Here is a 15449-nt window from a genome sequence, read left to right on the forward strand (position 1 = left end):
CGGGAGCGAGCGGAGGGGGTTTGCGCGGGGTTTGTGCTGTCCAAAGTCAAGGGTTTTGGGAAAGGTCGCAGCATCTGGATGCCAAAAGTCCAAGGTGAGTCCGAGCGGGTCTGGAAGGAAGAGAGGAGCTGCGAAACACAGGCAGAGCCATGCTGGGAGGTGAGCCTTCCTCGCCTCCTCTTCCTCCTCGCCCCAGCGCTGCCAAACCAGCTCTGTGCTGTGCTGGGTTCCGGGTGTGTGCCCTTGCAGCACTGTGCCAGTTTCGGGGTGCCCCAACCCGCTGGGAGGTGCCAGGAGCCAGGACACTGGGGACGAAGGAGCTCGTAGATGTCCCTTGCCAGCTGCATTGCTCTTGCAGGGGAGAGGCGAGCGTTTACAGACCGGAGAAGGAACCGCTGGCATGATCAGATGTTCAGCCCAGCTGAGACCTCCCTGTCCCTGGTAGCACCATAGGCTAAGCTGGCACCGCAGAGCAGCAGCCTTGTCCCTGTCCGAGAGGCCTGAGGCTCCCCACGGTGAGTGTCCCCCGGTCCCTCACCAGCTCAGCTGGGCCACTGCCAGGTACCTGTGCCTGAAGCAGAGATGATGGAGGTGCCCAGCCTGCTGCATCCTCCCCTTCCTCACGGCACCCTACCGAGCTCCCCAAATCCCGCTGCCCTCTCTGCCGCAGCCCCAAGCACCGGCTGTGGGTCACGTTCCAGCCAGGAGACCCGTTTTGGCTGCAGGGGAGCCATGAAGTAGGAAACATAAGTCTGGTGATGTCCATGGGTGGCCAGGAGCTAAAGCCACCCTGCCTGGGGGCAGGTGCTCCCCAGGGACCCCAGGAAGATAGGCCGGCCCTTGGGGAGGATGGCAGCTGGGGGGATGGGGCTGTGGGGCGGTTGGGAAGGACAAGGGGCTGGGCACTGGGCAGGGCTCATGCCATCCAGCTAATTCTCCTCCCGGACAGGCCGGATCTTCATCTCGGTGAACTTGAGCGAGTACTGCCAGCCGGTCCAGGAGGACCACTCGATGCCGTCGGCGTAGGAGCTGTGGTGGCCCTTGAGGTACTGCCCGTTGAGGTTGGAGGTGTGGCAGTTGCGGTACCACCAGGCGCCGTGGTAGAATGCCGCGCAGTTGTTCTCCGAGTGGTCGTTGTCCAAGTCCTTGGTGGTGAACTTCATCCCATTGTGCTTCAGGAAAGAGTCGCCTGCCATGGCAGGGGGAAAAAGAGCCATGATGGGCCCTTGCTGTCCCACATCCTGCCCTCGGGCTGTGTCCCACCCCAAGGGGCTCCCCTGGGCACCCCAATGAGGCTCATTTGGTGATTTACATGGCACTTGGGGTCACCCACCCTGCAAACACCCAACCGCAGCCCATCTCCTGCTGCTGGCTGCCCGTGGTTGCAGGGATGCAGCTGGTACTGTACCAGCGCCAGAGGAGATGGTTGATGCCCCAGCAAGAGGGTTTGATGATCGTGGGTCCCCCTGCCCCAAAGGACCATGGGTGTCCCCCCATCCTGCTGCCCTACCTGCTGTCCCCGAGTAGTCGGCGATGGAGATGGGGTACCCGTCCTCCTCCGGGTCAACAGAGAAGAGCCCCACGCTGAAGCTGCCGTAGTGGGCAAAGGCGGTTCCGTTGTCAAAGTCCTCCAGGTCGATGCGGAGCTCGTAGCTGCCCTGAACTGTCAGCACATGGATCCGCTTCAGCCCTGTGGCGGATGGACGGGTGAGTGCGGGGGCCCCGGCGGGGACAGGGTGGCTGGGGGTCCCTGGGGAGGGGTGCGGGGTGGGATGGGGAGCGGTTCCCACTCACTCTGGGGGGTTCCAGCCCTCACTCTGCTGTTGCTGCGCAGCCAAGGGCATCTGCTCAGCTCACGGGCAAACAGCCCCATTGCTTCCCTGCACAGCCACCCCGTCCTGGTGGCTACCACTGCCAGGTGTGAGTGCTGGCCAAGGGGGTCTCGGTGTCCCTGGAGCCCCCTCACCCCACCCTGGGTTTTCCCATCCTGCCCAGGAGCAGCCAGCCCCACACACCTAACCAGTGCTCTCCCGTCAGCTTCCCGAAGCCGTCCCGGTAAGCTTCCCAGCCGCGGAAAAAGTTGACAGAGCCGTCCTCCCGCCGCTGGAACACCTGGGGAGACATGAGGGGCATCAGTCGTGGGGCTGCCTCGAGCATCCTGAGCAGCCCCCTTGCTCCCCATCCCTCCCTGCTGCCGCCTTATTAAATGCAGGTGGCAATTAAACCCTTTAAACTCAGTAATTACATGAGGACACTGGTGAGCAGGTCCCCAGGGAAGTGCTGGATCATTATCCGCCAGCTCCCAGGGACAAGTGAGTGGGTTCAGATAAAATGCTTCACTGGATCCTCCACTTGGAAACGGGAGCAAAACCTGGGGAAAACCACAGTGAGTTCCTGTGAAAAGGCGGCTGGTGCCCCAGGAGGGGTGGGCAACCCGCACCCCGATTGAAGCGGCTGGGGCTCTGCCATCGCATGTGGTACGGACAGACAGACAGAGGGTGTGACTTGACCTCTGTCACCACAGCTCGTGCTGCCCAGGTCAGTCCAAGCCGTCCTGCAAACAGCGGGATGCTCAGTGCTGTGCAGAACTGTGCTCTCCGGGTATCACTTCTCTGACAGCCTCGTTAGTCTCTGAGAGCAATTAACTGAGGGGCACCAAGCACCCCGACTCCTGCAGAGTCCCCAGGTCCTGGCCAGATCCAGCGTGGCTTTTCTCCTCAGAGCCTTTCCCTTTACACTCTCCCATCTGCTCATTGCCATGTCATGCCCTCTGTGTTTCATCGCCTTTTATCCATAGTTTTGGGTTTGATTTATTGACAGTGATCCAGAAAATGCTATTCTGCGTCTGACCATTTGAACTTAATTAAGCCTCCAGCCCTGGATTAATTGCATTAAACTTGGCTGAGCCAGCCTGCCCAATTGTCACCGAGCACCACGCTCCTGTGGCCGTGGTTGGGGGCGATGGGGTGCTCAGTGATTTTGGAACAGCTGCCCCATGCCGAGGGGCCAGAGCACCCTGTCCTTGGGGCTGGGCTGTGCCCCCAAACCATTCATCCCAATTCCAGCATCCCAGGCTCAGGCATCACCATTGAGCCACTGCACTGGCCGGGAAGCCACTGTCCTTTGCTCCACTCTGGGAATGTCCCCCCATCCTGCTGCCCTACCTGTCCTGTCTATCTATGTTGGGTTTCATCCCAGCCTGTGGAGGAGACCCAGCTCTTGAACTTCATGCCATTTTGCCCTTCACCAAATGGGCATTTTCGGGGCGGTGAAGGCTCCGGCGCACTCCTCGGCACGGCAGGGCTCTTATCCTGCTGTACTTACCTTCTAGAATTAGAGCCTTAATTTTTATCCCTGCGTTGAGCACTTGAGAAGCTGCGGCTAAGCCCGTTTAAAGGGGCTTTCTTCAGACTTGCTGGGACGGGGGGATGGCATGGCTGGACAGGGGCCCGAAGCTGATTTTACCCGGCCAATGTCGGCTCCAGCGCTGCCGCGCGAGGAAGGCGGCACTGATGCTCTGTCTTAATCGGCTTTTACCCACGGTTGTAAATAGGCCAATTGCCTGAGCGGTGTCCAGGGAAGCGTGTGGGGCACGTCTGCATCGGCTGAGCCTCGGCACGGCTCGGCGATCACCCCGGTGCTGGAGGAGCTGCGGTGCCCCGTTGCCCCCCAGGCTCAGCCCCAAGGGGATCGAAACCGGGTCAGGAGGGCTGGGGGTGCTGTGAGTCTTGTGTCCTCCTGGGTCTCCTGCTCCATCCTCATCATCTCTCATGCACAGTCCCTTCTTGTGCTTCAGGCACGTACCTAGCTCTCCTATGTGCTGATGGGGACATGGGAGCCTCCTCCTCGCCCCACACTGGGTGCACTGGGACGCTGGGTGCACTGGGACGCTGGGTGCACTGGGACGCTGGGTGCACTGGGATGCTGGGTGCATTGGGATGCTGGGTGCACTGGGATGCTGGGTACATTGGGATGCTGGGTGCACCAGTGACCCGCAGGCTTGCTGCCGTGCTCCCAGCCCTGCCTCACTGCTCTTTTCATCCTCATCAAATATGCATCTCCCCCTCTTAAGCAAAAAGGATTTCCTTCCCTTCTTTAAAGGCAAGGCTGAAATATTTATCTTCCCCGGTCGCGCTGAGCTCATGGGGCAGGGACAGACTCCTGCAAAGGCACCAACCAAGAAAAATGGGTTAAAACCAGAGAAAATCAGGAGTGTCAGCCTGATGCCAGCCCCTAGAGCCGCAGCCTGGCAGACGCTCGGCCATTGCTTTTCTGCCACCGCAGCACTCGAGCTCCTGCTCAGGTTTTTGGCCCCACGGTGTTCTCTGAGCCCTCACCACAGCCAGGAGAGCACCTCTAGGTTCAGCCATGGAGAAGACAAATTCGGAGCTGATGTCCAGGAAGAGTCAGTCCCCTGGGATCCCCTGCGAACACCACAGCCGGCAGCGCTGCCCGTCCCAGGGACCCGGCTGCTCCTGCCTGCCCCTGCCAGCAGAAGCGTCTCGTCCCCATTAGTGGCAATACATAAATCACGTCGTTTGGAAACAGCATGCATTTCCCTCAGCTTGTGTCATCCGCTGCCTTTGGCTTATCCCAGCCCGGGTATAAATGCATCGGTGTCTGTTCAAACCCCCCAGGGTGGGTGACAAGCAGGCTGGGTGAAGCCACCCCTGCGAGCATCCAGGTGCCCATGAAGTTGGCAGCTGTCACTTAACATCCCCACAGCCCTTGTCCTGCCGGCACAGCTTTTTCTTCCGCATCCTTCGGCTTTCCCACCATTTCCCAATACGTGCTGTACATGGAAAATGACGCTGACGCGGCCGGAGCTGCTGCAGTTCTGTTGCTCGCAGAGCCAAGATGCTGATCCCGGGGGCTTTGCCCCAGCCGGGCCGTGATGGAGGCTCAGGGGCACCAGGAGCAGCGCGGGGGGTTTGCAAAGACTTTCCAAGACAACAGCACATGAAACAACATTTTCAGGCCTCCTGGGATGCCAAGCCTCTCCTGCCCTCTGTCACCCCATTATTACTTTAATAAAGTGCCAAAGGTGAGTGTCAAAAGGGGAGTCAGTGTCAGGCTGGGCAATTACACGGCTGCAGCCTGGCGCTGCTGGGAGGCTCAGCACAGCCCTGGGGGTCCCTGCAATCAAAGCTGATGCTGAGCACAGGATGCGGATGCTCCTCTTGATGCTGGTGAGCGCTGACCCACAGCCCAGCCAGCTGTAAACATGGCCCTGCTGCTGGTGAGCAGGACAAGAGAGGGACAAAATGGACTGGGGGGTGTGATGGGGGCTTCCCTCCCACATTTCTTTGTTTTCATGTTGCCCTGCCCTGCACGGACACCAATGCTGCTGCTCTCTCTGCTGGGTTTCTTCTTTTAGACTATACAGAATAGGCAGCCAACAGCCCCAGAGCTGAAATCACTGCCAGCTGCCCTTGGGACCCTGCTGCTGGCCAGGGGACAGGGTGACACTGCAGATCACACCATGGGGACCCAGTAAGTGACCGCAGCTGGGTTTGTCCCCAAGAGGGCATCGGGGCAGCTCTTCCCCTAGTCCCACTCCCCCAGGTCTCCAAGCCGGCGGGGCAGGCTCAGGCTCAGCTCTGCTGCTCCCAAGCTCCCGAGTCAAAATGGATTCAGCTGCTGCCATCACTTCCACCCACCCACCACATGCAAATAAGCCCAAATGTCAGGAGTAATCGCTCTGGAGGAGGAGGGGAAGGAAATAGCCCGGGCTCTGCACCATGGTGCCCATGGAGCACATTACCTGGAGCTGGGGTGACTTAGTGCCCCAAGGAACCTGCCGTGTCACCAGCCCCACAGGAGATGCTGAGACACCCCCTGCACCCTGAGAGACTGGAGGTAGGTCTGGGAGCCTGTGCTGCAGAGCAGCCCTGAGAAATGGGACCCTGGGGCAAGCACCCTGGACCCTGCTCTGGATGTGTCCATCTCCAGAACGCTGGGATTTGGCAACTGGTTTGGCTCCTCTGTCCCAATCGAGGCGGGGGCAAAGCTGTGCCAGCCCTGCTGCTGGAGCCTGTGATGCTTCTGGGTGTAAAATCATTTTCTTCGCCCCCTACCCAGCCCAGCTGGGGCCCCCCCAGCTGCAGCAGCTTTAAATAAGCCTCTGAGTGTCTCGCTAATCACCTTGGGCTGCTCTTCAGGCAGTGCTGGAGCACGGCTGGGGGAGGCTGTGCATGGGGTTTGCAAGGCCCTTTCCCACCTCGGGGAGCACACAGGGTCCTCCCTTTTCCCTCAGTGAGCCCCCCCAGGAGCTGGGGTCCCTAGGGCTGCCCCGTGCCTCAGTTTCCCTGCTGGAGCTGCTGGTACTGACCCGTGCATGACATGTTGCTCCCGCCCAGGGTGGGCTCTGGGCAGACTGAGGCTGAAGGCTCATGAGCCCCCCGAGGGCAGGGGGGCTAAGCTCCCTCCTGGCACTGCTCAAAGCTGCTTAGGAGAATCAGATCATGGGGATTTGTTTCCTAGAGCACCCAGCTGGAGGGGCGCTGGCTGCTTGGATCACCCAGCGTGTCCTCAGCGGAGCAGCCACCTGCCCACCCCTCCCAGTGACCTCTGTCCCCTCCTCGGGGACCCCCAAGGGATGCCCTCCTGGGTAGGGGCTGCTCGTACCCACGGTTTTCCTGGAGCAAAGGCTGTCCCCACACTTGGGGCTGCCAGTGTCTCCCCGCTCCCTGCCATTATTACTGTAATTACGAAGCTCTTGCAGCCACCACAGCAAAGCGAATCAGACAGGGTGTCCAGGGAGCGAGTGAATCAGCGCGGCACCCAAAGCGCCCCAAGCATCCCTGTGTTAGATGAGGCAAACCACGCTGGGTTTGGGGTCTGTCCTGAGCCCCAGCACCATCTCAGGGGGATGGTGAGGACAGGACAAAGCATAGCCCATTCACCCCATGGCACAACCGCAGCCATGCACCCGCACCACCAACAAGGACAAATCCACCCATAGCATCAGCTCCCCACCTGAAACCCCCCTCCAGCTCCAGCCAAGCTCCCCAGGGCAGGGCCACCAGCACAGGTGACGTGGACAAGCCTATTTGCTCGCTTCCCCATGGAACTGAGCACCCTGTGCCCAGCCAGGCTCTGTTTGCGTTTATCACCCATCCTAACGACACATCCAAACGCTGACAGTGACATCTCCCACCCCCAGCATCCCAGCACAGGGACAGCCAGTGGCTAGTGGTGGCATCACGCAGTGGCCCCCAGCACGGCGCCAGCTCACCGTCCAGCCGCCCCCGTCGGTCGTCATGTCGCAATAGACCTGGAAGCCGGCAGGATAGTGCGTGGGGAAGATGGAGTAAATCCCATCCTCTTGCTGTCCACTCGCATAGATGTCAAAGCAGTCTCGGGGCCGGGAGCCTGCAGCGTGGCATTGGGATGGGGTGGGATGAGAAGAAAGCTGGTTAATTAATGATCTAATTTAATGTCTTGCCATTTCTTTCAGGCTCCCAACCTTGCTGCCAGCTCTAGTCAGTGGCTCAGAGCTGCCTTGCTCTTTCCCTCCTTTCTCCTCGGATGCTCAGGGCGAGCAGTGCCCCGGGGGACACAGCCACCATGGGGAACCCCCCCAGCAGCTGGTAGGGACTGACCCTGTGTCCCTGTGTCACAAGGACAGGCAGGGACCCAGCTGGGGAGGAGGGAGACAATGCTCAGAGGCAGCTGCAGGCAGTGTGGGCACGTGCTTGCGGCCCCGGGACAGGCTTATTCAGCTTCATCTTAACCAAATGATGATGAATGTGACTTTATTCTGAGTCCCATGCAGCGCTGCCGTTTGTATCCAAATGGTCGCTTCTTGTTCTGCTTCTGCCCCAGGTACATCTGTGTGGGGAGCAGGTGGGTCTGCAGGGGTGCAAAGTGGTTTTGCTGCTGGCTTTGCAGGCTGGTTTGTGGACAACTGGGGGCTGCACGGTGAGGAACACCCCTTCTGGAACATAACTTCCCATCTCCCCCCTGCCCCGTCTCTCCAGCCTCCTTCCCAGCCCCTCCGCTGTATTAAATCCCTTCCCCAGGCTGGTTTCCCCCCTCTCAGGTGGTTTTCTCCTTCCCCTATTCTCAGGTAAAGAGCTGTGCAGAGCAGTCCCAGACACATCCCTCTCCTGCGGACCGATGGGGACACCAGCTCACCGTTGGAGCAGCCCCGGGGCCGCGCTCCCCTGGCCGGGGCTCGCTGCAGGTCGGCCTTGAGCCGGGGCCGGGTGCTGCCGCGCTCCTTCTGCAGCGTGTCGAGGACGTCGCTGACCGAGCTCACCAGCCGAGCCATGTTGGTCTGGCTCTCCGAGAGCAGCTGTGGTTGGGGGACACATGGAGGGGACAAGGTTAAAAATGGTTAAACCTCATCCACACACCCCTCCAGCCCTTTGACCACCCCACTGCAAGGATGCTCTGCCCACTCCCTCAGCTCCCCAGGCCTGTGGGCAGCAACGCTCCCTTGCAGGATATGAGCTGGTGGGGACCGGGTGGGGACACAAAAGCCACAGCAGATGCCATATGGCATCTCTGATGCTTTTTGGCCAGCGGTCAGGGTCCAGATAGTGCCTGTTGTCACCAGGGCTGAGCAATCCCTGAAGCTGGGGGCATCGGTGCCGCCACCCTACAGAATAAAGAGCATCGCTGGGCAAGGGGACAGGATCACAGAGGTGGCAGGAATAGCCGTGTCCTGAAACAGCCGCCAGCTCTCTGCCATTCCCTGAGGTGACCCAGGCCAAGCAAGTGACGTGGGGTGGCCGCGGCAGAGCAGCAGGACGGGGAGCAAAGTGAAGGAGCAGGGATTGAACAGCTCCAGTCAGAGCGGGATGAGCACCAGGAGGGACGGGCATGGAGCTGAGCATCCAGCTGTGTCCTGGCTCTAGTACCCAGGTAAGCATTTCAACACAGTTCATTGGCTGGGAACTTTTTGTGACTGTAAATAAGAGGGGGGTGACTGCTGCGCTGTGATGGTCCTGTGCTAGTCCTTGGCTCTGCTCAGAGCCCGCAAACTGGACCCAGAGCTGGGAGACCCACAACATGGGGGGCTGCACACCCAGTTCACTGGCACTGGGGTGTTTTGGTGGTGAGGTGCAGGTGACTGATGAGCTGGAGCTGCAATTGTGCTTCCTAGCTTGCCGTTCCCAAGGACCTGCATTAAACCTCAGCTGGTTCTGCTGGAGGTCTCGCCTGGATGCTGTGGGCAGGGGCTACAAGCAGCCATACCCTGGGGACATGGGGACAGGGGCAGTCTGTCCCAAGGAGCACCATGTATCACCCTCAGCCCTGTCTCACCTGGATGAGCCTACCCTGCTCTCCCTGCAGGGTGCTGAGCTCCTGCCCCATGGCGCTGTGCCCCTTCTTCAGCCCCTCACAGTCTGTGCGCAGCTGCACGGCGTGTGTCAGCAGTTTGGCCACCTCATCTGCCACGGTGACCAGCAGAGCCTTCTGCTGGCTGCTGGTGGCCTTGGCCTCGGCGTCGTGGTCGGTGACAGCATGCAGGAGGGAGGTCTGCAGCCCCTCCAGGCGCCCAAAGGTGCCCGATGCATCGGGGCAGTTGGGGTCGATGAAGATGTTGATGCGGGAGCTGTCGGCTTTCTCGATGGTGACCAGCGCGTTGGCTTCCTCTGTGTTGGTGCTGATGACCGGGGGTGACTCGGTGACAGGTGTGTGGTAGTGGTTCATGAAGAGGATGGCCCCTGTGACTGTCACCGCCAGGAGAACGGCCACCGAGAGCAGGACAGTGCACAGGATGTACCCGCAGCTCATCCTCTGCGGACAGAGAGACGGACACCGTTGGGACCCATCTGGATGGACCCATCCCGCTCCCCTTCATCCGACAGGTGGGTTCAAACCCTCCCAGGATTTGGGGGGCTTCCAGCAACAAGGGAGGTGGTGTTGGACACAGGCGTAGTGGCAGAGGAGGGGACGCGGGGACCTCGGGGAGCCCTGAGGTTCTGCCGTGGATGTGGAGGCCACGGGTGAGCACTCAGCGAGCAAAGCAGCTCAACCCGCCTGGGAGCCGGAGGTATGAAATAATAAAGAGAGGGAATGCGTGGCGGCTGCCTGCTCCTGCTGGCATGTTTTATTTAAGGTGGTGATACACGGCTGGAGCAGCCCCAGCTCCTGGGGGGTGTGTGTGGGTGTCCCTGCTGCCTTGGGCACAAATATGGGGAGAAAAGAGTCAGTGTCCCCTGGAGCTGGGACCATGGGGAAAGCAAGGAGGCAAGGGAAGGCAGGGGCTGTCCCCAGCAGCAAGGGGAGGCTGCGGGTTGGTGTTGGGGCCACACAACCCTGACCATTGTGCAGGAGCATCTCCCAGCTGTGTGGGAACCACGTGTACCCATCCAGCTGTCTGCTGCAGGGGAGCAGAGCTGCTCCCAAAGCCCTCAGACCTGTTCCGGAGCCTCTTGGTGAGGACAAGGCGCTGTGGGAAAGGTTTCTGACCCCCTCAAGCACCTCCAGCAGCTCCACCATGGCAGGGACCCGTCAGCTCAGCCCACGGGAGCTGCTCCGTGCACACCAAGAGCCTTTTCTCCTTGCAAAGCATGAAGCACCAAGGCCGTCAGAGTGGAGGGAACGAGCTGCCACCCGGCTCCGTCAGCCCCCGTTCCCCCCACCGCATCCCCTTCTCATTACACCTGCAGGACAGAGGCTGCGATTTCCCCCTGACCCCCGCCACGGCTGTCACAAAGAATTGCAGGGCTGCCAGAAAAGCTGCAGATTCGGAGAGACAAAGACTACTTTCCCCAGAAACGAGGGGAAAATTGCTGCATCTGCAAAGATTTCCCAGGCCCTGTCCCCTCCTGTGCACATCTATCTGGAGTGACACCTTCCTTCAAGCACCCTTCATTTCATTTATGCTCCTGCAACTATTTGCATTAAGGTGACCCCAGCTGCGGCAGCGCTGGCCGAGCAGGGGCTGGGGGGCCACAGACACCACCCCCAGCCCCGGGGGGATGTTCTGGGTTTCTCCGCCAGCCCACGGAGCAAGGCTGGAGATGCAAACAGTGCTGGGCTGAATGGGAAGCCATCCTACCGGGATCTGTGTGACAAGGCAGCCTCAGGCTCAGCCTCTCGGTGTGCATTGAAAGGAGATGTCAAAGGCAATAAGGGGAGCTTTTGGCAAGGGTCAAGGAGTTTGCCCCGTGTTTGTAGACGTGCAGCCCTGGCTCAGAGGCACGAGGAGCACCCAGGAGCAGCAGGATGCTGGTGGATGGAGGTGGGAGATGTCCCCATCGCTGACACCCAGGACCTGGGCTCAACCTGGCCCCTCAGCACCCTGCAAGCACAGAAGTGACAGGAGGAATGGCAGCTGACCAGAGGCCAACAGCAAGTGGTTTGGGATCTGTAGGGTGAGCAAGGACTGTGTCCCTGCAGCTGTCCCGGCTACCGCAGCGCCTTCAGCCGCCCAGCTCTGTGCCCTCCCGTCCCGCACACTGCTGCTCCCCACCACATTGACATCTCCAGCTGGAAACGTGCCTGCTGGGACACGTGGATGTGCTGCAACGACTGAGGGACCTGTCTGAGCATTAAGGGTTTGGGGAGCAGAACTGTGCATGGCCAATGCTCTGTTTCCTGCAGCCACACAAGTCCCAGCCGGGCTTTAACACACCAAAATCCTGCAGCTCACCCTGGGAGCTGCATCTCACTGTTTTCCTGCCTTTGAGCCCCAGCATTGCTGCCCTCCTGCCAGGACCTGGAATCAGGGCAGGAACCAAGAGTCGATCCCCTTCGCACTCAACTACCTCTGACTGTGACCACCAGATCCCGAGCAGTGACAGCTTTACGAGTCCCACGGCATTTTGCTGGCAGGTTGTGTTACCTGGCAACACGCAGTGGGGAGAGGAGGCAAATGTTCAGCCAGCGGTACCAGCAACGCTCCGAACTGGGGTGTGGGTCCCCTCCCAAGCCCCTCCAGCACAGCACCATGCAGCGCTGCTCCCGGTGCAGGGCCCTGAAGACAACTCTGCCACAAGCTCCTGCCCCACCATGGCCACAGCTTTAGGGCTTTCTGCTCTCTACTGTGTGGCCTCAGGCTGCTGGTTCTTCTTGCCAAGGCTTTTAGGCAGCCACAGGACATATCTCTGCTAACCATGTGGCAGCTGCCCTGGTTATTCATGTCACCGTGGGGATATCCATTGGAGGTCCCCATGTCTCCAAATCACCCCTTCCTAAGGAGAGGAGAAGCTGTGAGGCTGGGAGGTGCTTGGGATAAGTGGAGCTTCACTTGCAAACCTGCCCTGCACCTTGGGCTGTGGTCCCCGCTGCCCCAGTGCCCGTCGTCCCCTGCCCAGCATCCCCCAGCTTCCTCAGCCAGCCAGCCAGGCGAGCGGCTGTGCTGGGTGCACACAGGGAAGGATGGGGGCTGGCTTGGCCCTGGAGCAGAGCCGGAGCTGGGCTGGCCCTACAGGAGTGTGGATGGAGAGTGGTGGCAAGAGAGTCTGAGCTCTGTTCTGGGAGATGCTCTTCGAGAGGGGGATGCCCTTTGTTCCCGCCAGCTCACCAGGCAAGCTCTGCACTCCAGGATGGTGCACAGCAATCATGAGCAATCCCCCCTTGAGCTGAGCCCCCAGCCACGTGCAAACCAGGACCCTGGTTGCTCTTTTGAGGCAGGTAGACACCATGCTTTGCATTGCCCGGGCTCAGCTGCTGGGGACCACCCAGCTCCAAAGGAGCTCCAAGGCAGCAAGGGCCAGTCCCTCACCACCCCAAGCCATTGCTCCCTCCAGGGCAGCTAAAGCAGCACATTTTGCATCCAGCAGCTCGCCCTGTGCTGCTCTGCTGCCCCTGTCCCTCCCTCCCCTCCCAGCCTGTCCAGCTCCGCCGCTGCTCAGATTTGCACAGGGCTGCAGCCCCCGTCCCTGCTCGCCCTGGGGCTGTACCCCAGCCACCCCCCTGCACCCTGCTGCTCCCTGTGCCTTTCTGCAGCCTAACGCCGCACTTTGCTCACTCCCCGCAGGCACGGCGGCAGATGAGCTGAATCCTGCTCCCGTTACCTGCTCTTCTCCGTCATCCAACGCCCGCCTGCTGCCGCTCCTACAGCACGGAGAGATTTGCGGCTCCGGGAGAGGAGAGGGCTGGCAGGCACTCCATGGGTGAGCACGCAGGCGGGCTGGGATGGGTTTGTACTGGAGCTTATGGGAGCTGGGATGGATTTGTACTGGAGCTTAGGGGAGGTGGGAGCCCAGCATTGTCTGCACAGCAAACTCTGTGCCTCCTTTGCAACCCCCCCTGCATGAACCACTGGCTCCAGGCTGCGTTGTCCAGCCCCCTACGCCTCTGCCGGGAAGGGGAGAACAGAGTGAGGTGTCTCTCTTGGGGGGGTTTGGGGCCTCCGGTACTGCTTGGGGTGGGCTGCCCCTCTCCATCGAGGTGAGGGAGCCGTTCAGCATGGATGGGCTGACCGGGGTGAAGAGGCTCAGAGCAGGGTGCGCAGAAGGGAGAAGTCAAGCAGAAGTCCCTTTCCCGCATCGCTGCGGGTGGCAGGGGGACAGGGAAGTGGCAGACCTAGGGGTGAGCATCTCAGCTGCTCCCCCCATCCTCACCCAGCACCGCGGTGTGGAGGAAGGGGCAGGCACTGCCAGCTCTCCGCTCCTTCCCTGGACTCACAGCCTCTATCGGAGACTTGCTTTCCCCCAGCTCTTCCCAGGCACGCTTGCCCATACTCCGCACCCCTTTCCTTCCCACCCTGCCTGCACCCAGAGTGCAGGCAGGGCAACCACAAGCCCTGGGCACGTAGCCACGCTGGAGGCCGGGCAGCTGCCCGCTGCCTGCCCGCTGGGCTGGAGGAGCTGGCACATGTGCGGCGGCTTGTGCAAACAGGCTCTGGCACGTGCCGGATCTCCCGTGTTGTCACCACAGGCTCTGCCACCGCTTCACCGCACCCCACCGCAACACCAGCCTCTTCCCCCAAAAAACCTGGGGGGCTCCTGGAGGTTAAAAGAGGACCAGGCAGCCGGGAGTCCCCGAACCAGGAGGGACGGCACTGACTGCAGCAAGGAGCCCAGATGCCAAATCCCCTGTACAGGGTTATTTAAGCAGTTTAAAACGTGCAGCGATTCAGCAGAAGCAGCCCCGGAGCATCACCCGCTGCCTGGCCGAGGGGCACCCCCGCCACGGGCTGCAAATAAATAAACTCAATAATTGATGGGGGCGATTGTGGAGGAAGCCCGGGGGACTCCTCACAGCGGGGGCGCTCACCCAGCCGGGCTGCACCGGGAGAAGACCTCACTGGAGGTCGGTCATGGCGAGGCTTCGGTGGGACCCCCGGGCTGCCCCCTGCTCCCCCCCGCCGCCCCCCGCCCCGTACCTGCGATTTCTCCTGCTGCCCGTCCTCAAGTTGCGAGGCTCCTCCCATGGTTTTCCAGCGCTCGTTCCCCATCGCGCCGCCAACTTCCAGCCCGAGTGCCCAGCAGACCCCCCCAGACCCCCCACTCCGGCAGCGCAGCCCCCGGCCCGCCCGCGCTGCCCGGCTTGGCCGCGGCGGGAGGACGGGCGGCGGCGGCGGAGGAGGAGAAGGAGGGAGGAAGAGGAGGGAGGACACGGGCACGGACACGGGGGTGGATCTTCCCTCCCCCCGCCCCGCTCCCCCCGCCCTCTCGCCCCTGCCTCGGGGGGCGCTTCCCGCTGCCCCCCCGCGCCGTGCCCGCCTGCCCCCCGGGGCTTCCCCGGCCCCGCTGCGGCGACACCGCCCGGTGATGCCTCGGGGACTCTCCCCGCACCCCCCAGCACTGCCCTGCGCTCCCCCCGGTAGCCCCAGCGGCTCCGGAGTCTCTCCGGATCCAACCCGCCCCCGATCCTGCCCCAGGGCTCCGCAGCTGCCCAGATGTGGCAGCACAGCTGGAGGAGCAGCAGCAGGTAAGGCAGGGGTTGGTGCCAGCAGGTCCAGCGCTGGTTTAGGGAGCTGGAGGGGGCAGGCGTCACGGGGACAGGCTCACCCCCTTTCCACAGCCACAGTCCCCAGTGCAGCCTCCCACACTGGGCAGGGTGCTGGGCAGAGGGGGGAGCAGTGGCATCGCTCCCCCCCGCAAACCTGTCTGCCCAGGGGCAGCCAAAGTGCTGGAGGTCTGTTAGCAAAACCCAGCGCAAGGTGGAAAGCTGGTGCTGGCTGGGGGGAGGCAGCAGCCGGGTCCCCAGCACACAGGGTCACACCGATGCCCACTGGAGCATCACTGCAGCCGGTGTGGGGTCTTACCCAAACCCCAGCTTTCTCAGCCCAAAGCAGCGGCGCTGGCACAGGCTGTTGTGGGCCTGTGTGCCACCAGCCCCCATGTAGGCGTCCCTCCCCGGCCTGATTTACCGCCACCTCTCCAGGCGTGGATGTGGTTTTCTTTACCGTACCTTTGCGGCACCTCCCTTAAATCTTTTATTTGCCGTTGTCTGATCTGCGGGCAGGAGAGTTGCTAAGAGGTTCAGAGGAGCATCCTGAGAGCAGCGCCGGCTCAGCCCTGTGTTAATCCAGCTGGGGG

The 15449-nt window shown here is 61.4% G+C and overlaps 1 protein-coding gene across 1 annotated transcript; it reads right to left on the bottom strand.

The window, feature by feature from the left end:
• Nucleotides 1–929: 929 nt before the first annotated feature.
• Nucleotides 930–14362, bottom strand: FIBCD1 (fibrinogen C domain containing 1; the record flags this gene model as incomplete). Its single annotated transcript, XM_082067798.1, has 7 exons — nucleotides 930–1189; nucleotides 1511–1690; nucleotides 2016–2112; nucleotides 7238–7374; nucleotides 8140–8299; nucleotides 9274–9750; nucleotides 14291–14362. The coding sequence occupies 7 exons, from the start codon at nucleotides 14360–14362 to the stop codon at nucleotides 930–932; spliced, it is 1383 nt and encodes a 460-aa protein (XP_081923924.1).
• Between the last annotated feature and the right edge of the window lie 1087 nt (nucleotides 14363–15449).

The sequence above is a fragment of the Streptopelia decaocto genome (assembly GCF_964273445.1).
Source record: "Streptopelia decaocto genome assembly, chromosome: 17".
NCBI classification, from domain to species: domain Eukaryota; kingdom Metazoa; phylum Chordata; class Aves; order Columbiformes; family Columbidae; genus Streptopelia; species Streptopelia decaocto.